At 44.2% G+C, this 19,260-nt stretch overlaps 1 protein-coding gene across 6 annotated transcripts in view; it reads right to left on the reverse strand.

Annotated features, from left to right (window-relative positions):
• PLEKHD1 (pleckstrin homology and coiled-coil domain containing D1) overlaps positions 1-19,260 on the reverse strand; it is a 664,905-nt gene that overhangs the window by 77,039 nt on the left and 568,606 nt on the right. For 4 of the 6 annotated variants that reach the window (XM_068253846.1, XM_068253843.1, XM_068253847.1 and 1 more), the window contains exon 2: positions 4,793-4,893. In XM_068253846.1, the coding sequence (XP_068109947.1) occupies positions 4,793-4,859 (67 nt within the window). In that variant the 5' untranslated portion in view covers positions 4,860-4,893. Of the gene's footprint in view, positions 1-4,792; positions 4,903-19,260 lie in introns of those variants that run through there. The other 2 variants (XM_068253844.1, XM_068253845.1) reach the window with 2 other exon arrangements.

The raw sequence follows: 19,260 nt of genomic DNA on the forward strand, positions 1-19,260 counted from the left end.
TCATCTTTGTACCTGGATCTGAGTTTTGCTTTAAAGCAACCAGTGTTTGATATTTATTGAACCGTGAACAATACATATAGAGAATTCAGTGGAAAGTATTACGTACGTAACACTAAATCCAAACAGTGTTCAATAATTCACACTGTTCAAAAGGAGAATATAAACTACAGTATATTACAGGGAAATACTGTAAAATCAGCGGTGGTGTCCATGTTCAGCTAATGATTCTGAATGACATTAAGGCTTAGTTCACACTGTAAAATAGCAATCGCTAAACATTAGTGAAGAGGCTGGAAGAAGCCCTGATGGTGGAGAGGAGACGCGGGAGGAAGTGGCGGCGGACAGGTGAGAGAACTCTGCTGCCCCTACACTACCTGCCTCCACACTCTGTATAGCCTGGCAGGGAGGGAGGGGACTGGGAGACCAGGGGTGGATCAACTTATTAGGTCGTAATAAGAATTATAGCCATAGCGACGCTCAGTGACTGATTTGGGCACCACCGATTGCCAGAGCTCAAATCAGTAAAAAAACAACAATTGTCAGTGCTCAAATGACATGTCTACCCCCCTGAGTTGCGACAACTCAGAGGAGGAATAGTATTTAATATAGCCCTATGTTCCAGCGGGAGCTGGGGGAGCCATCTTTCAGCTTTACCCTGTGCCCAAATTTGCTCATGGCCATTTTAAATGCAAAGGGACCCAACAGTTAGTGAACACAGTTTTAAAATACATTTCCTGCTGAAATCTATTGAAAAACTGTGTGCAGTGATTAGTTTAAATAGATCTATCTGATGGCCAAAACAACCAGTGTATGGCCAGCTTTTATGTGCCTATACATCACTCAACTTTGTGGGCCGATCGATCTTCCATTTCAATAATTGTATAGAATCTGAGGAAAATTGGTGCTGCAACATGTCTGCCTGGTCGTTTTTGGTCTGAAATAGGTCGAAAGGCTCAATCAGGAATGCTGGAAAATCTAGGTTGCAAGGGTTCGATTGTGAGTGTGGTGGTAGCGGCATTTGATATAGCAACAACCAACATACCCCTAGCCAGTGTCCCCCCATGTGCAATCTATAAAGGCTCACACCTCCGCTGGCGCAACTCCTGGCCTCCTCCGGTGTCTGACGCCACAGCAAATGCTTCTGCAATGTGACACTGACGCAAATAGTGATGTCCTACACGCGCCTGTGTTACGCGGTACAGGTGCTCACTGTGACGCTGGACACCGGAGGAGGCCAAGAGTCACGCAAGTGAAGAGGTAAGTCTTTAAAGGGAACCTAAGGTGAGAGGCATATGGAGGTTGACATGTTTATTTCCTTTTAAATAATACAGGTGAGGTACTTAACAGTTTTGTGACTTAGGCGACTTCTCTTCTCAGTGACAATGCCTCCAGCTGCGCTGAAAGTCCTTTCTGACAGGACGCTTGCGGCAGGGCAGGAGAGAAGTTGGATGGCAAATTGGGACAGCTCTGGCCACAGGTCAAGCCTGCGCACCCAGTAGTTCAAGGGTTCCTCATCGCTGTTCACAGCAGTGTCTACATCCACACTTAAGGCCAGGTAGTCGGCTACCTGCCGCTCCAGGCGTTGGTGGAGGGTGGATCCGGAAGGGCTACGGCGAGGCGTTGGACTAAAGAACGTCCGCATGTCCGACATCACCATGAGCTCGCTGGAGCGTCCTGTCTTTGACTGCGTGGACACGGGAGGAGGATTAGTGGCAGTGGTACCTTGCTGGCGTTGTGCTGTCACATCACCCTTAAAGGCATTGTAAAGCATAGTTGACAGCTTGTTCTACATGTGCTGCATCCTTTCCACCTTCAGGTGAGTTGGTAACAGGTCCGCCACTTTGTGCCTGCACCGAGGGTCTAGTAGTGTGGCCACCCAGCACAGCTCATTCCCCTTGAGGTTTTTTATACGAGGGTCCCTCAACAGGCAGGACAGCATAAAAGACGACATCTGCACAAAGTCGGATCCAGATGTACCATCCATCTCCTCTTGCTCTTCCTTAGTGACGTCACGTAAGTCAACCTCCTCCCCCCAGCCGCGAACAATTCCACGGGAAGGTTTAGCAGCACAAGCCCCCTGCGACGCCTGCTGCGGTTGTTCTCCTGCCGCCGTCCCCTCCTCCTCCTCCCCCAAAGAAACACCTTGCTCATCATCCTCTGAGTCTGACTCGTCTTCTGCACACGACTTCTCTTCTTCCTCCTCCTCCCCCCTCTGTGCTGCCGCAGGTGTTGAGGAAACAGAACAGGTATGTAGTGGCGGGTTCACTGAACAGTACAGGTATGCAGTGGCAGGTTCACTGAACAGGTATGCAGTGGTGGGTTCACTGAACAGGTATGCAGTGGTGGGTTCACTGAACAGGTATGCAGTGGTGGGTTCACAGAACAGGTATGCAGTGGCGGGTTCACTGAACAGGTATGCAGTGGCGGGTTCACTGAACAAGTATGCAGTGGTGGGTTCACTGAACAGGTATGCAGTGGTGGGTTCACAGAACAGGTATGCAGTGGCAGGTTCACTGAACTGGTATGCAGGTATCCAGTGGGTTCACTGAACAGAACAGGTATGCAGCCAGGAACAAGCTAAGCCTAACTAATCTTTCCCTATGAGAGACAGTCTGCAGCAGCTCGCCCTACTCTCACTAACGCAGGCACACGAGTGAGCTTAATGGCCGCCACTGCCTGCCTTTTATTAGGGGGGGGGGAGTGGCTCCAGGGGCTAGTGTAGCCTAATTGGCTACACTGGGCCTGCTGACTGTGATGTAGAGGGTCAAAGTTGACCCTCATGGTGCATTATGGGGCGAACCGAACTTCCGCAAAACTTCGCCTGCGGGACGCGAACACGAACCACTGAAGTTCGCATGGAACCGTTCGCAGGCGAACCGTTCGGCCCAACTCTACTGGTGGAGCAGAAATGCAGACAACAAACGTTGATTCGGGTAAAACCTCTACTGACTGTACAAGATTTTTTTTGTAAGTGTTTGAAACGTTAAAGTTTCTTTTTCAGGCATGATACAGAACTGGATCAGAACCGTACAAAAGTGATTGTAACATACAGAGTAGAAGCTTTCCAGAGGCGCCAATATAACAAAAGTCACTTAAACGAGCTTAAAACCGATGGGGCAGTGGTGGGCCTATCCCATCCATGCAGACAAAGCAAACAAAGGAAGGACTGTGGCATCAACAGTCAAACAACAATTTAATTATACTCCACAGTAAAAATAGGCAACGCGTTACTTAAACACTGGCTCATCTCGCTGCACATTTTCATGACCACCTTGAGGCTATGTTCACAGTGGTGCATTGCACGCGTTAACCTCTTGACGACCAGCTAACGCCGATTGGCGTAAACTGGTCGTCTGCGGGTTACCATGGAAACGGCCGCTCGATCGAGCGGCCTTTCCATGTCAGTTCACGGAGGGTGTCTCCGTGAACAGCCGGAGAGCCGCCGATCGCAGCTCTCCGGCAAAATGTAAACAGGCGGGGAAGAAATCCCCGCTGTTTACATCATACGGCGCTGCTGCGCAGCAGCGCCGTAAGGCAGATCGGCGATCCCCGGCCTCTGATTGGCCGGGGATCGCCGGCAAATAATAGGCTGAAGCCTATCCTTCAATGCGCAGGACGGAACTCCGTCCTGCGCATTACGGAGAGAGGGAGGGAGGGAGGTAAGGAGGAAGAGGGCGGAAATGGCTGCGGAGGGGGGCTTTGAGGAGCCCCCCCCCCCGCAAAACGCAGATGGCCGGCGGCGATCAGACCCCCCCAGCAGGACATCCCCCTAGTGGGGAAAAAAGGGGGGTAGTCTGATCGCCCTGCTGCACTCCTGATCGGTGCTGCGGGCTGTAGAGCCCCCGCAGCACCGATCAGTGAAAAATCCATTGGTCGGCAAGTGGTTAAGAGTGTGAGCTGCAATGGAGACTGGGCATAGACTTTAATACAAAGCCTGCATGTAGCGAGTTAGAATAACGCCATCAGTTACAATGCAGTACTGTGAACTGGGGCATAGAGTTGTATGGGCAGTGAGCTGGCATGCAGAATTATTCTGCAACACAACTGAGCACTGTGAATTAGGCCTGAAGCGGATAGGCCTCTTTCAGACGGACCACTAAACTGTGTGCTTGCTTAGACATTCAGTCTGCTGCCCACGAGTGCAATTTTAATGCAACTGAATGGCAGCGATTGCTGCCATACTGGACAGCAGAGGACCTTGACATGCCCGGTCTAAGTGGCCCAGATGTGACTCCATGGGGGGGGGCCACCTGTCCCGCACCGGTACTGACCAGATCGAGTGGTCGTTCCCAATGTTCCCGTACACGGGACACAACTGCCTGTTTTTTGCAGAAATCATCTCCTCATTCGTCTTCCTAGAATCCTTTTTTCAATGATGAATGCATCTGAATAAATACTTAATAGTACTGCTTATATTACTCAAAATTACATCCAGATTCTGAATTATTGAATTTCATTGCTTGTTGTCTACTGGTAATATAAAAGCAAAAGAATGGTAAAAGCAGTCAGACATTAAAACATGAATGTATTCATCTGCTCAAAATGTTTAAAAGTGGGTATTGATCAGTTTTGCAATGCACTCTGCATTACTGATTTTATTCCATTTTGGCCATTGTTATGTCCCCTCTATTATGTACGGTATAAGATGCTACCATGTGCTTATACTGATAGAAAACTAACTATAGCATGAGCGGATCCCTTTCTGAAATATCTGCCTCTAAGATGCTGCCATAGCTTCTAAAGTGTGCTGTACAAATCCAACTTGAATTATAGCTTCTAAAGTGTTTCTTACCAATCCCTTCTTCTAAATTCTGTATCTGCACTCTCTGTGCAGATCTCGTCAGTACATCCGAAATCATGGGCTTCCGATGTGTAATTTCTTAAGTGAATCACCTGAAGTGAAACGAAAAACTTATCTCAGTAGTGGAAAGGCTCTGGATGCTCCTTGGCCCCTCCTACAGCCCAGTGTCCCTTTATACCTAGTCAAATAACACCAGTTGAAAATGTACTTCTGTCCGTAAGCTCAGCCATGGACAACCCCATTTGGACTGTGAGTGTGCAAGTAAGCGCAATCAATAAAGCCTATATTTTTCATAGCAGTATGTTTATGTTGTACCATTTTTTGCTATGTTCTATCTGTAAACTTATCGGTTGTACTGCACTCTTATTAAGAGACAGAGCTACAGACAAGATTATTTTCTATGTTGAGCATAGAGATTGAATGCCACCGATTGGATAACCACTTTATTTATATGGTGTGAGATTCTTCAAAGTGTACCTGTAGCGGAAAAAAAAAGTGCTCCTAGGGGGTACTTACCTTGGGAGGGTAAAGCCTCTGGATCCTAAAGAGGTTTCCCTCAACCTCCTCTGCAGCACCGTTCCAGCACTGCAACCCCTGAAAAAGAGCAGCTTGCGCAGGTGTACTAGTACTATCCCACTTGGCTTTCTTTGGAAAACACCAGGCTGGATCGGTCCATGCCGCTGCGAAGGCGTGAGCCGTCTGTGCCTTCACAGTAGCTTGTACACGATCAGTCTTGGCTATTTCCACTGAAATACCAAATGGGATGGTACTAGTGCACATGTGGAGGGAGGCCACACTCCAGGGGTCCCAGTGCTGGGATGGGCTAACCTACGAGGACAGGGAAAGTCTTTTTAGGATCCAGAGGCTTCCCTTTCTCAAAACCCTCTACTTCACAGACGCACTCCACTCCAGGCAAGCGGCTTCATGCTACTGCACAGGCATGGCCATGAGCAGCATAATGGTCAATATTGCCGAATATGTGTAGTGGGACCCAATGCAATGGATAGGTGTAAGAAAATCGGGGAAGCCTCTGGACTATCCAGAGGTCTTCCTCTACTGAGGTATCTAGTTTTTTTATGATTATTATTTGACATCAGGTACGCTCACAACTTAAACATGATGTGTAAAGTTTTGAGTCTCTAAGGTACATGAGGGCAATTTTTAAATGTTATTCAGCTCCTGTACAAATCTTGAACTACTGAACTTCTCTGCTACCTACACTCAAATCTGTTTCTCTCAGCCACACAATACACTCATATAATTGTGAATTACCATTGAAATAACCACATAGAAACTGTGATTGAAAGTCCTGGGTTCTGAACTCTTAACAGAGGGGAAAAAAAGGAACACAGCCCAGTTCTAAGTAGCATTGGGACTGTACACACACAGTTATTTCATTATGTCAAACATCACTTTGTGTACCATGTGGAGGGGGAAAGTACACAATATCTACCTAAAACTGCAACCTGGAGAATGTGTGCGTGCGGTGGATTTAGGGCTAAAAGTTACCCAACTACTATATCTGGGGGGGGCGGGGGGGGGGGGGCGGGGTTTAATTTAATACGGCACAGAAGAGGGAGCATAGTGTGCAGACAGTTTGATACTGCTTTCTGGGGGGGGGGGGAGCACAGAGAGTAATATATTGACAATGGGGTGGGGGGGCTATTTACAATTGATAATGAAAGGGGGGGGTTCAAAGACTGGCTAATATGGATATCTGTGGGGTAGGGTTGCCTGTAACTGATAACTCTGAGGTGGGGGGAGGGACATTTGCTGGGGAGTTGGGCAATTTCTAGCAACACCCCTGTATATAAACAAACCTTTAGCCAAGTACCAAGAGTAATTGAGTTATATCCTTTGCAGTATCAATTTTTTTCTTTTTATAATTCCCATCGCTGATATCTGCAAATGAATACATATGTAAGACTGGTGTATGGAAGTGGCTGTCTTGATAGAGGTTGTGGATGCCTCTCTGTTTTATATCAGAGCAGTGTGAAGTATAGCTTTACAACAGCACTTTCAGTGACGGGTTCTGCTGCAGACACAAAAACAAGCACTAAATCCTTTATGTCTAATCTATATTACTTGGTGACCCTAGGCTGCTAACATGAAAACCACTGTCCTAGAACATATGCAAATGTCATAGGAGCACTTATACCTGGTTCCCCCTACATCCCCTTTTTACTCATCATCAGAGCTTGCACTAAGTTCCAGATCATACATGCCAGGCAGAGATCGCATCTGTTGGAGTTACATGTCTGTTGGTGCTCCAAATCTCCTCCAAACCTCCACTAATCTCTAATGGGAGGTAGCAGTGATCACCCTTGTGGATCACCAGTGGGGTAGCTACAGAGCCATAGGCCCCAGTGCAAATTTTAAACTGAGACCCCCTCCCCCCATGAGGAATGAAGTGCAGCTGTGTGGCCATATTAAGCATGTACCTAGTATATGTGCAGTAAGGTAGGGCATGGCCCATGCCATTACCCACTTTCACCTACCTGCGATCAGCTCAGGGGTTGACATTTTTTTCACCGTTGTGTAGCATTTGGAAATAAGCAAATCAATAATTTAGGTGATGAGCATAATAGCATTTAGCACACTGTAAGCACTCTTTTTGTAGATTTTTTTATTTATATAAATTGTACTTCATATTCATAAACATTTTTTACATCTGATCTAGGAAAAAAAATAGGACAACTAAGGCCTGGTTCACACAACGCTGGCCTGAGGGTAAATGACGGCCACAGCGCTTGTTGTTAAGCACAGCCCATTCAAGTGGATTGTCAGCTCCGGTACTGTCGTTTGCGCAAATGTGTTTTTATCCCTACTTTTCCCGTCATTTGAGGTGACCAAAACACTGATCACCTCTGGAAGCGGTCACAGTTGGGGACATCAAACATGGAAAAGGACTTAGGAGTAATAATCGTATTCAATGCCAAGCCGCTGCAGCTAAAGCTAATAAAATTTTGGGATGCATTAAAAGGGAAATAAAAACTCGAGATGCTAGCATAATATTGCCCGTTTAACTCTCTAGTAAGGCCACATCTGGAATAAGGAATTCAGTTCTGGGCACCACATTACAGGAAAGATATTGCAGTTTTAGAGCAGGTGCAGAGACTAGCAACAAAATTCATACGTGGAATGGAAGGTCTCACTTACCAAGAAAGGTTAGATAAACTGGGTTTATTTAGTCTTGAGAAAAGATGCCTTAGAGGAGATCTAATTAACATGTATAAATACATCAGAGGGCAATATAAAAGCTTGACGGATGAGCTTTTTGTCCCTAGGCCTTCTCAAAGGACTAGAGGATGTGATCTGTGCATGGAGAAAAAAGTGTTTTAGCCATTTATTTAGGAAAGGGTTCTTTACAGTAAGAGTGATTAAGATGTGGAATGCATTGCCACAGAAAGTCGTTATGTCAAATTCTATATCTGCATTTAAAGGGGGCTTAGATGCTTTCCGTGCGTTGAAAGACATCCATGGCTAGAATTACTAGGTAATGCCTAATGATGTTGATCCAGGGATTGTATCCAATTGCCATCTGCAGTCGGGAAGGAATTTCTTCCCTTTTGGGGCTAATTTTTCACCTTCAGGGATAAGTGGGGGAGCAGGCTGGTGTTGTACTTTGTTCTCTGGTTGAACTCAATGGATGTATGTCTTTTTTCAACCCAAATAACTATGTAACATTCACCATTAAAGAGGACAGTGTCGGGAGGCGTTACAAGGCTGATTCCAGATCGATATTAGCATGAAATTTGATTGGGAATCAGTCTGTGGTGTATGGGCAGGCAACCGATCTCTTTCCGATCAGATTGAGATCTGTCTTTTGGTTGATCTGCCCATACATTGTCTGGGCACCTTAAAAGGAACCTAAACTGAGAAGGATATGGATTTTTCCTTTTAAAATAATACCAGCTGCCTGACTCTCCTGCTGATCCTGTGTCTCTAATACTTTTAGCCACAGCCCCTCAACAAGCATGCAGATCAGGTGCTCTGACTGAAGTCAGACTGGATTAGCTGCATGCTTGTTTCAGGTATGTGATTCAGCCACTACTAAAGCAAATAGATCAGAACTGCCAGGCAACTACTATTGTTTAAAAGGACACATCTTTATCCCTCTCAGTTTAGGTTCCCTTTAAAGCAAAAGAGACAGATTTGGTTTCTGAAAAATGATGGTCTTTCTAAAATAGGGATAGCTGTGAGGTTGCACTACAAACAGTCCTGGTGGATCTGGTTCTCTGTGACATAAATAACAATGCTTCATGCTTGTCAGAGTGGTTATATTCATTATGAATATTCCAGATAATTGTAGATATGTTTGTAATGGTCACAAGGAATATTGACAGTTTTATGGAAGAACATAAGTATGTTATGTTTATGGATGAACATAAGTCTTCCAAACACTGGTGCCACCCCAATAACATCTTCTGCTGACTCTGCAAAATCAGAAAAAAGTCATGATCAGAAAGTGTTAAATCTTTGTTTAGGCTTCCCGTACCTCCCTGTCTTGGATAAGGCCAAACTAGTCAGATCCAGCATAAATGTGTGCTGCCTGTTTGTGGTGTAAATAAATGTACATTAAGTTACTGTAATCTCAGATGTTGCCTCTTCTTGTGTTTGTCAGTCCTTCCACCATTTGCCCATTAAAAAGACAGAATTCAAGCTTTTAAAGGAGCACTATGGCGAAAAATTGTAAAATATGTGCAAACATAAGACAAATAAGAAATACATTTTTTCCAGAGTAAAATGAGCCATAAATTACTTTTCTCCTATGTATGTCACAATGACAGAGTTTCTGTGTATCAGTCAGGAGCCAATCACTGCTCTTGAAAGGGCACTGGCGGCTCTGGTCTTAAAGCAGCCAGCGCTGTCAGGACCGCAAGGAGTTAATAAAAAATCCTGCATCAGACGAGGTAAAAGGAGTAATAGCAGGTTATGTGGGCGGAGTTGCTTCTTGAATTGCAACTACATAGTTGCATAATAGGAGCACATTCTAGTGCACAGATTGAAGTCCGAGAAAATTACAATAAAGTCTGTGCTACACTAAACCCTCCATAAAACAAGGAACTTTTAATCCAGCTTTATGATAGCAAGAGGAAACTCCCATGACGCAATCCTTCTACTCAGTGAGAATATGCAAAGCATTCCTTTACATCCCAGAGATGCCAAACCCACATCCAGAGCTGCCAATGTACAGTGTGCCTATTGACCATTTTAAAGAGGCATGAGAATTTGCAGACAGCAGCTGTTTCAGGTTAAACTTGCATAGAAAAATATGGCAATGTAGGTAGAGCTAGGGAAATAGGATTTTTACTGAGTTTAAGGCCTGGTGCACACCTAAAAGCGCTACCGTAGCAGAATCGCAGATGCTAAGCGTTTTTAGAAGCGATTCTTCTAAGCGATTCCAGGCATGAGCCTAGCAATTTTCTAGTTATGCGTAGCAATTTGTGGAGCATTTTGGTGTAGAGATTTTTTGTACAGTTAGAGCTGGAAGTGAACAGCTTTTGCAAAAAAATGCTTGTAAAACCCCTCTGTTCTAGTGAGTTTCCACTTTGTCTATACTTAACATTGAGACTGAATTGCCTCCAAAATGCTGGAGGACCCACATTTGCGTTTGGGGGAAAAAAAAAAATCACTGGTGTGATCCTTCCCATACAAATACATTAGCTAAGGCTCTTGGTTGTTGAAACACAAATCACCAAAGTCTCATGGAGTAAGGCTTTGTTCACATCTGTAATTCAAATCACTGACACCAGCGACTTTCGATTTTTTGCAAGTTTTTTTTCCCCCCTCCCACTGCTCCACTGCGCACTACGATTTTGTATAAAGCGCTTAGTAAGTGCTTTTGCAGAGCAATTCAGTTTTTTCACTTCCTGACATCAGTTAGGAAGTAAACTCTTTCACCCGGAAATTAATAAATGCAATGTATTTATTCATAAAAGCGTGAACGCAACCGCTGGATAATGCAATTTGTGAGCATTGTTTGTTTTTTCTATACCTTCCATTGTAGCAAAATCACCCCGGAAATGTTACATGCAGCGTTTTTCTGAGCGGAAAGCGGATGAAACGCGCTGATATGAACTATCCCATAAGGATTTATTGCACAAGCGATTTCAGGGAGTATTTAAAAATTGCCGGAGCTCAAAAAAAAAAATACAAAAAAAAAAAAATTGCCCTAGGCGTGAACAAGCCCTAACAGTGTGCCAGAGTACTCAGATTACAAATTTGCAGCATGGAGGTATATGGGAGGTATGGCCACCATAAGCATACGTATGAAATCGCCACCGGGATACTTGGGCACAGGATACAGCTAATCTATGGCTTACCCTGCTCCTGCACAGGTCCCAGCGGCGTGAATTACTATTCCGCTCCAGGTCCACATGGATTGTGAGGAAATTATCTAAAAACTTTTCACACACATGCAGCACCCTCTGATCTTTTTCCTTCCAAATCACAGGTGTCGAACTCTATGCCAGTGTTTAGGATGGACTGAGAAAGAGAGGAAATGTTTCTACCTGATGGTCCCTGATTCAGACCCATCAATTAATTTGAGCTGTGTCAAAAATGTGCGAGGACCTCGCCCCTCGAAGGACCGTTTCACATCCCTGCTCCAAAGTGAACAAGAAAAAGGAGTGATAATACAAATTCTGTACACACACCAGATAAAACCTGGTTAAGGCAGTCGATAACCACCCCTGGGAGAATCCAGCTTCTGTACGGCAGCCCCCAACACCTCCTGACCAGCAATCCATCCAAGCGGATCACTTCGGCCAAGTGACAGTCAAGAGCATTGTTCTCCCCACTTAACCCGTCCGCTGTGTAATGTCAGCCTGCACTGCTCTCCCCACTTCAAACCCACCCCCCACAGAGCTGAGTGACAATGTGTGACCAGCTTTGGCCCTGCAATGTCACCTGAGGGATATGGTCCTGAACCCTGTAGGACGACACCAATTGAGCGTGTACCAGGCTTAATTATAGAACTGATCTTTTGAAATTCAAAAGTTCATTGTGCACCTATCCATACAGGCTTAAGACCCCCTACTACCTGAATGCTGCCTCACAATTGTTCACAACTTATTTATGCAATGTTGGAAAATGTAGTCTAGCTTTGGCTGTCACATAGTCACACCTGACTGACCCACCCAGCAGATGAATTCAGAGAGGGAAGGAAGCAAGTTGTACTGCAGAAGCATGCCCCTTGGGGCTCATGAAACCATAACCCTGTCTGTTACATAATTTAAAAGACAATTGAAGTGAGAAGAATATTGAGGCTTCCATATTTATTTCCTTTTAAAGAGTAACAGTCAGGCAAAAAATCCAAAATCAGTTATCTATTTGTATCTGTTAAATAAGTAAAAAAGTTGCTAACCAGGCAATCCAAAACCAATCTTACTTTTCTTTTCCAATAGAACATCATTCCCCAGGTCCCCTGGTACATCTGCCGAACAAAGGTTGCAGTGCATGTTGTTTTTTTCTTCTTCTCTACTTTCCTCCACTTCATTAGTTATTCCCCTCAGATACAACTAATGCAGCCTGAATGGCTGAAGCCTCTTTCCCTCCCATTTTCCCCTCCCACGCCCTTGTTCCTCTCTGATTGCCAAGAATCATGATGTATGAAAATGCACTTCCTACTACAGAACTGGGTGGGAGTGTTTTTAGACTGGGAGGAGGGTGGGGAATGCATGCAGAATCAGAAAGAGGATAAGAAATAAAATAAGGGAGGAAATGATGTCAGAATTGGCTTCAATCAGAGGGAATCCAAGATGGCAATTGACAGGAACAGAATTATCTTTATTTACCATATGAAATTCACTGAAATCAAAACCTGGACAGTACAATACATCTGTTAAGTAGAGCAAGTATCTATTTATCTACCTAAAAGATTAGGAACACCTGTTCAATTTCTCATTAATGCAATTATCTAATCAACTAATCACATGGCAGTTGCTTCAATGCATTTAGGGGTGTGGTCCTGGTCAACACAATATCCTGAACTCCAAATTGAATGTCAGAATGGGAAAGAAAGGCGATTTAAGCAATTTTGAGCGTGGCATGGTTGGTGGTGCCAGACAGGCTGGTCTGAGTATTTCACAATCTGCTCAGTTACTGGGATTTTTACGCACAACCATGTTTAGGGTTTACAAAGAATGGTGTGAAAAGGGAAAAACATCCAGTATGTGGCAGTCCTGTGGGCGAAAATGCCTTGTTGATGCTAGAGGTCAGAGGAGAATAGGCCAACAGATTCAAGCTGACAGAAGAGCAACGTTGACTGAAATAACCACTCGTTACAACCGAGGTATGCAGCAACGCATTTGTGAAGCCACAACATGCACACCCTTGAGGCAGATGGGCTACAACAGCAGAAGACCCCACCAGGTACCACTCATCTCCACTACAAATAGGAAAAAGAGGCTACAATTTGCACAAGCTCACCAAAATTGGACATTCGAAGACTGGAAAAATATTGTCTGGTCTGATGAGTCTCGACAGAGTCAGTATTTGGCGTAAACAGAATGAAAACATGGATCCATCATGCCTCGGTGGTGGTGTAATGGTGTGGGGGTTTTCTTGGCACACTTTAGGCCCCTTAGTGCCAATTGGGCATCGTTTAAATGCCACGGGCTACCTGAGCATTGTTTCTGACCATGTCCATCCCTTCATGACCACCATGTGCCTATCCTCTAATGGCTACTTCCAGCAGGATAATGCACCATGTCACGAAGCTCGAATCATTTCAAATTGGTTTCTTGAACAGGACAATGAGTTCACTGTGCTAAAATGGCCCCCAGTCACCAGATCTTTGGGATGTGATGGACCGGGAGCTTCGTGCCCTGGATGTGCATCCCACAAATCTCCATCAACTGCAAGATGCTATCCTATCAATATGGGCCAACTTTTTTTAAAGAATGCTTTCAGCACCTTGTTGAATCAATGCCATGTAGAATTAAGGCAGTTCTGAAGGCGGAAGGGGGTCAAACACCGTATTAGTATTGTAGTGGCTGGATAGTGTAAGTAGTGGCTGGATAGTGAAATGGTTAAGGGCTCTGCCTCTGACACTGGAGACCTGGGTTCGAATCTCGGCTCTGCCTGTTCAGTAAACCAGCACCTATTCAGTAGGAGACCTTGGGCAAGACTCCCTAACACTGCTACTGCCTATAGAGCGTGTCCTTGTGGCTGCAGCTCTGGCGCTTTGAGTCCACCAGGAGAAAAGCGCGATATAAATGTTCTGTTTGTTTGTGTTTGTTAGTATGGTGTTCCTAATAATCCTTTAAATGAGTGTATATGTTTTCTATCAGATAAGTATGGCTGACAATACAAGTTGCCTGGGAGCCCTGCTGTTATATTCGGCTGCAGTGGTGTCTAAATAACGCCAGAAACAAGCATGCAGCTAATCTTGTAAGATCTGACAATAATGTCAGAAACACCTGATCTGCATATGCTTGTTCGGGGGCTATGGCTAAAAGTTTTAGAGGCAGAGGATCAGCAGGCTGGCCAGGCAACTGGTATTATTGAAAATTAAATAAATATGGCAGCCTCCATATCTCTTTCTCTACAGTTGTCCCTTAAATTATGACTGCTATTAAAATGAGATCATTAATTAGCAGTTGTATTTTTCATACTTCACCAGAATTAGAAGAAAGAATGCTACAATAATATGTCATTTCTGCATTTACAATTAGCATTGCCTGCTATCAATACAGCACCACCCAAACAATAACAAACAATAGTTCATTCAGATGGTTTAACATTTAATCAATTAAAACAACATTATACAGAAATTATATATTTAAAAAAAGGACTATTCACAATTAAAGTGTAAAAGGAAACAGAAATAAGGCATTTGACATGGAATGATCTTGTGTACAGAAGAGATGGCGACAGGTAAGCCCCAGTCATAAAGGGAACTCCAGTCGGAGGGGGGTAATCCAGCTTCCAGAGCAGGCTTGTTGTCCCAGGCTGTCTCCAATAATAAAGTTCATTACCTTCCTGGAGGCCGGAGTGACGAGCAGCAGATACAGCCAGTCAATATTGCACATTAGTAAGTCAATAGGACCCAGAGCACCAACATATGTCAGTAACAACTTTGAGATTTCCCCGTTTGTCTTTTTCTGTGTATTACAGTCCAGGGTCTGCATGTCTGCCTGTGATAGGGCTGTGCTGATCACAGATGAAAGCATAGCAAGTCACAGGGCACCTCTATCAGTGAACACAGACACTGTTCAGACATGACATCTCAAATGGATGGCAAAACCGACATTAAAAATGGGCAGTCCACTAAAAATAATAATGAGATAATGTTTCATTTTTTTTTTTTGTAACGTCTTGGATGTGGTGGTGATACTTCTGCATATAAGTTGCATGATTAGCCTACTGGCTCAGCCACAAAAAGTCTGATTCACCTTTTCATATATTCCATGTATACGGTTGAGACCGCAATGGCAACAGCAAGAAGAGGGAGTTGGGAGAAAGCATGCCACGGGTAAACAACCAGTGTTGTGCAGCAGATATTGATCATGTACCACATCTAAAGTGTATGCCTGCTTTAAAGTGGAACTTAACTCAGAACTTCCTCTCTGCTCTAAAAGATAACCTCAGCGTAAGAAAGAAAAACATTTTGTTACAGCTGATACAAATACTGCAATAAATCTGCAGTGTGTCTACTTCCTGCTTTCATGGAAGTAGACAAAGGGTTAACATCCTGTGTTTAGAAATTAGCTGCTCTGCCGAGGCAGGCAGGAGAGATCAAATTACAGTTATGATTAGTCACAGATGAGGAGGAATTAGTCTAAACTCTCTTAAGTACATACAGGGTGCATTTGGCTTTCATTCAGTCCTGTGCAAGAGTTAAAGTCCACTTTAAGTCTTATTAATGAAAGGTTCTCTTCAAAGAAGAGAAAACTCGGAGGTCAATAACCTGCTGCGATCACAGCACACAACAACAGTAAAAACAGAGCTTCTTTTAGTTTTTAGGATTTGAAAAACCTGATGCTAAGTACTAGATGGAAATAGTGGTAGAGGACTAAAGAGGAAAAAGGTTTTATGGCTATAATGCGGGACCCGGGAACAAATAGAAAGATTAGAAGATGAGCATAAAGTTACAAAAGTCCCAGGAGAAGGAACAGCATGTGGCGGAGGCTAAAGCAGGAACTTTGCTATGCTGGCTTTATAAAGGAAGGAAGCAAAATAAATATACAAATTTACCAACTCCATATCCTTAAAAGTGAACCTCCGGACTAAAAATCTACTCAGCAGAACTGAAAAGGCTTGGTATTTCTTTAACAGTTTCACAGCATCAGAACTTTGTTTTTCTTACCAAAGCATAATTTTTAGCTGCATTTTTACCTAAGCTCCATCCTTCAAAGAAAAAAAGCCCAGGCTTTTTTTCCCTGATGCTGTGCAGAGCATGATGGGATTTCTTATGTTGTTATTCATGTTGCCTAGCAACTGGGAGAGGTGCTCAGGACACATGCTCCCTGTCACCTCCTTTCAACCAAAAAGATGGCTGCCATCATAAAATCAAACATTTGCCTGTTCTTTTAAAACAGTGTAAGAGATTACCTATCTATTTTAATTAACATAACTAATGTAACTTAATGACAGTATGTTTGTTTAGGCAGGAGTTCCTCTTTAAGCTAACTTAGTGCTAGGTAAGAAGCTCTATAACAAAGCAACAGAATACCCAAGCAGCTCAGGGTGACTCAGAATCACCGGGAAAGTATTGGGGACTAAAATAGACCAACAAGCCATCATACTAAAAAGCAATGCTCAGTGTAATTTGCTTTGCTTATTCAGGAGTGATGCATCATGGGAAACCGCAGTTGCTCACTTAAAAAAGGGACCCCGAGTACCCCTCCCCCCCAAAAAAAAAAATTAAACTGGTACTTACCTGGGGTTTACTCCAGCCCAATGTAGGCCGCAAGGTCCCCCGGCGTCCTCTTGGCTTCTCTTCTGATCCCGCTGGCGGCTCTGTTACCGGCGACTTTTAAGTTGAAGGTTGGCCGTATACTTCATGAACAGGGACGCTCCGCATCATCACGCCGCCGGCTAGATGTAATAGCACCGGCCAGTGTGACAGTCCAGTGCATGCGCGTACTTCGTAACTGGCCGTCGCGATTATGCATAGCGCCCCCTTTCGGGAATTATATGTCTGACCTTCAGCCTGCAAGTCCCCAGTAACGGAGCTGCCAGCGGGACTGGGAGAGGACCCAGTAGGATGCCGGGGGACCTCGTGGCCTACGGTGGGCTTGAGGAAGCCCCAGGCAAGTACCAGTTTCATTTTGTTTGGACTGCTCAGGGTCCCTTTATTAAAGCTGAATTATCGCAAACACAATAACAAAGATAAAACAAGTTTGTAGTTTTATATCCTAGCACTAGAAATGGGCAATGAGATGCTAATAATTCTGCATTGCAGGCAAACATATGCAAACTGTATGCTGGGTCTGGGCTAAGCTAATAATGGCATTATGAAGCCATTGTCCCTGGCCATAAAAGTGATGATTTAATAAAGTGGTGCAACAAGCGGTGATATGTTGGAGAACACGGGAACAGATCAGCAGCTTGCTGCAGGAAGACCATTGAGAATACATCCGCCTGGATAGTATGTGATGCTAGAACACACTCTGCTCTCTGAATTATTCTCATATTCAGGCAATATAACCAATGCAATCACTATATAATGTGCAATGAACTAGCAAACCCAGATGCAAATTTGCAGACGATCTGTTATTACAGACAACACAACACTTTTCCCTACCCCATTAACTGAGCGCCTAAAATGCAAAAGTCAAAGTTTATTGAAAACTAGACACTTCACTTCAGCTCTAGAAATATGCAAGGGTGCCACTAATCATCCCTATATAGGAGTATCCACGATGCTGCCAGAAACTCAGTTAGTGCAGGTGTTAAAAAGACCTCCTGTTTGTGCAGTTGATTACTCATACAGGAAGAGGAAATACCTGCACCGTGTCATAAACGTTGTACAGACCCCAGGGTAGATATTTAGGTGAATTTTGTGCTTAGTCTTTTTTTTGAAAATTGATGGCTGGCTGCAAACTGAAATGCAAAGGCAAGTTTTTACATCAACTAGCAAAAACATTTGTGCAACACTCATGCATTTTTATAGCAAATTTTGTAGCAATATTGGAATTTTAAAGTACTGCTATGGGCAGCAGTTGGACCACAAATGCGGATAGCCGCATCTAAATCAATACTTTAAGCCCGCCTATATTTTACCAGCAGGCTGTGCTGGTAAACCTCCTCATACACTGGCCTGGAAGCCTGGTTAACATCCTCATCCTCTAGCCCAGGCCTTACCTTCCTTTATAAAGAAACACTGGAGGGTGGGCGAGTGGTAGACCAGTTTCCTATAAACAGCCAATTTGGCGAGTACAAGTTACCTTTCCTCACAGTAGTGAGTGGGTAAAACAGCTTAGTATGCTTAGTAGAACTTCTCTGTGCAAGGAGAGGATTCCATCCCCATACAGGTACCAAGGGAATAAAAAACACAAGCCAGGCAAGTTTTGTTTTTTAATATAAAAAAAGAAAATTCTGGTGGTCTTTCATAAATGTTAAAGGGAACCTGAGGTGAGAGGGATATGGAGGCTGCCATATTTATTTTCTTGTAAACAATGCCAGTTGCTTTGCAGCCCTGTTGGTTTTCTGGCATAAATAGTGTCTGAGTCAAACCCCTGGAACAAGCATATGGCTAATCCAGCAAAACCAGCTGACCAGAGTCAGTTTATCTGATCTGCTGCATGCTTGTTCAGGATCTAGTATTTGAGAGACAGAATCAGCAAGGCTGCCAGGCAACTGTTATTGTTTAACCACTCTGACCGGCTAACGCAGGATGGCGGCCGCAGAGTGGCTCTTGTTCCTCCATCACGCACTGGTGCATGATCTTGCAATGCGCGAGATAAGCAAGTAGCGAGCGCCTGTTCACTGCTGAAGGAACAGGGAGATGGCCGCAAGCAACCTGCCAGCCGCGATCGGAGCTGACAGGCTGTTAGAGGGACAATAAATGGCAATTCACTTTTGTACAGCGCTATATAGGGGACAGTTCTGTCACTGAGCTGTCCCCAGAAGAGGCACACAAAGTGATCCCTCTTACAGGCTGACACCTATGAAAAAGTGCTCACTTTGATTGGATTGGGGGGGGGGGGGGGGGCAGAGAGAATATTAAACAAAATATAGATTTTATTAAAAGAAACAACATGGCAGCAGCACTCAGATCCTACCAATAGAAAGCAATAGAAATGGAGGCAAAAGTAATTTGGGTGGAAAGTTGGATGGCCGAGCAATGAAATGTTAAAGCTGCGCAGTACTGAATTGTATAAAAAAAAAAAAAAAGCCTGGTCACTATGGGGGGTTTAAGCCTGTGGTCCTCAACTGGTTAGATGGAAAAAAATATCATCCCCCAATTCCTTCTCACCTCGGGTTCCCTTTAAGGTACCTCTCATAAA

The sequence above is a fragment of the Hyperolius riggenbachi genome, chromosome 9, assembly GCF_040937935.1.
Source record: "Hyperolius riggenbachi isolate aHypRig1 chromosome 9, aHypRig1.pri, whole genome shotgun sequence".
NCBI classification, from domain to species: Eukaryota; Metazoa; Chordata; class Amphibia; order Anura; family Hyperoliidae; genus Hyperolius; species Hyperolius riggenbachi.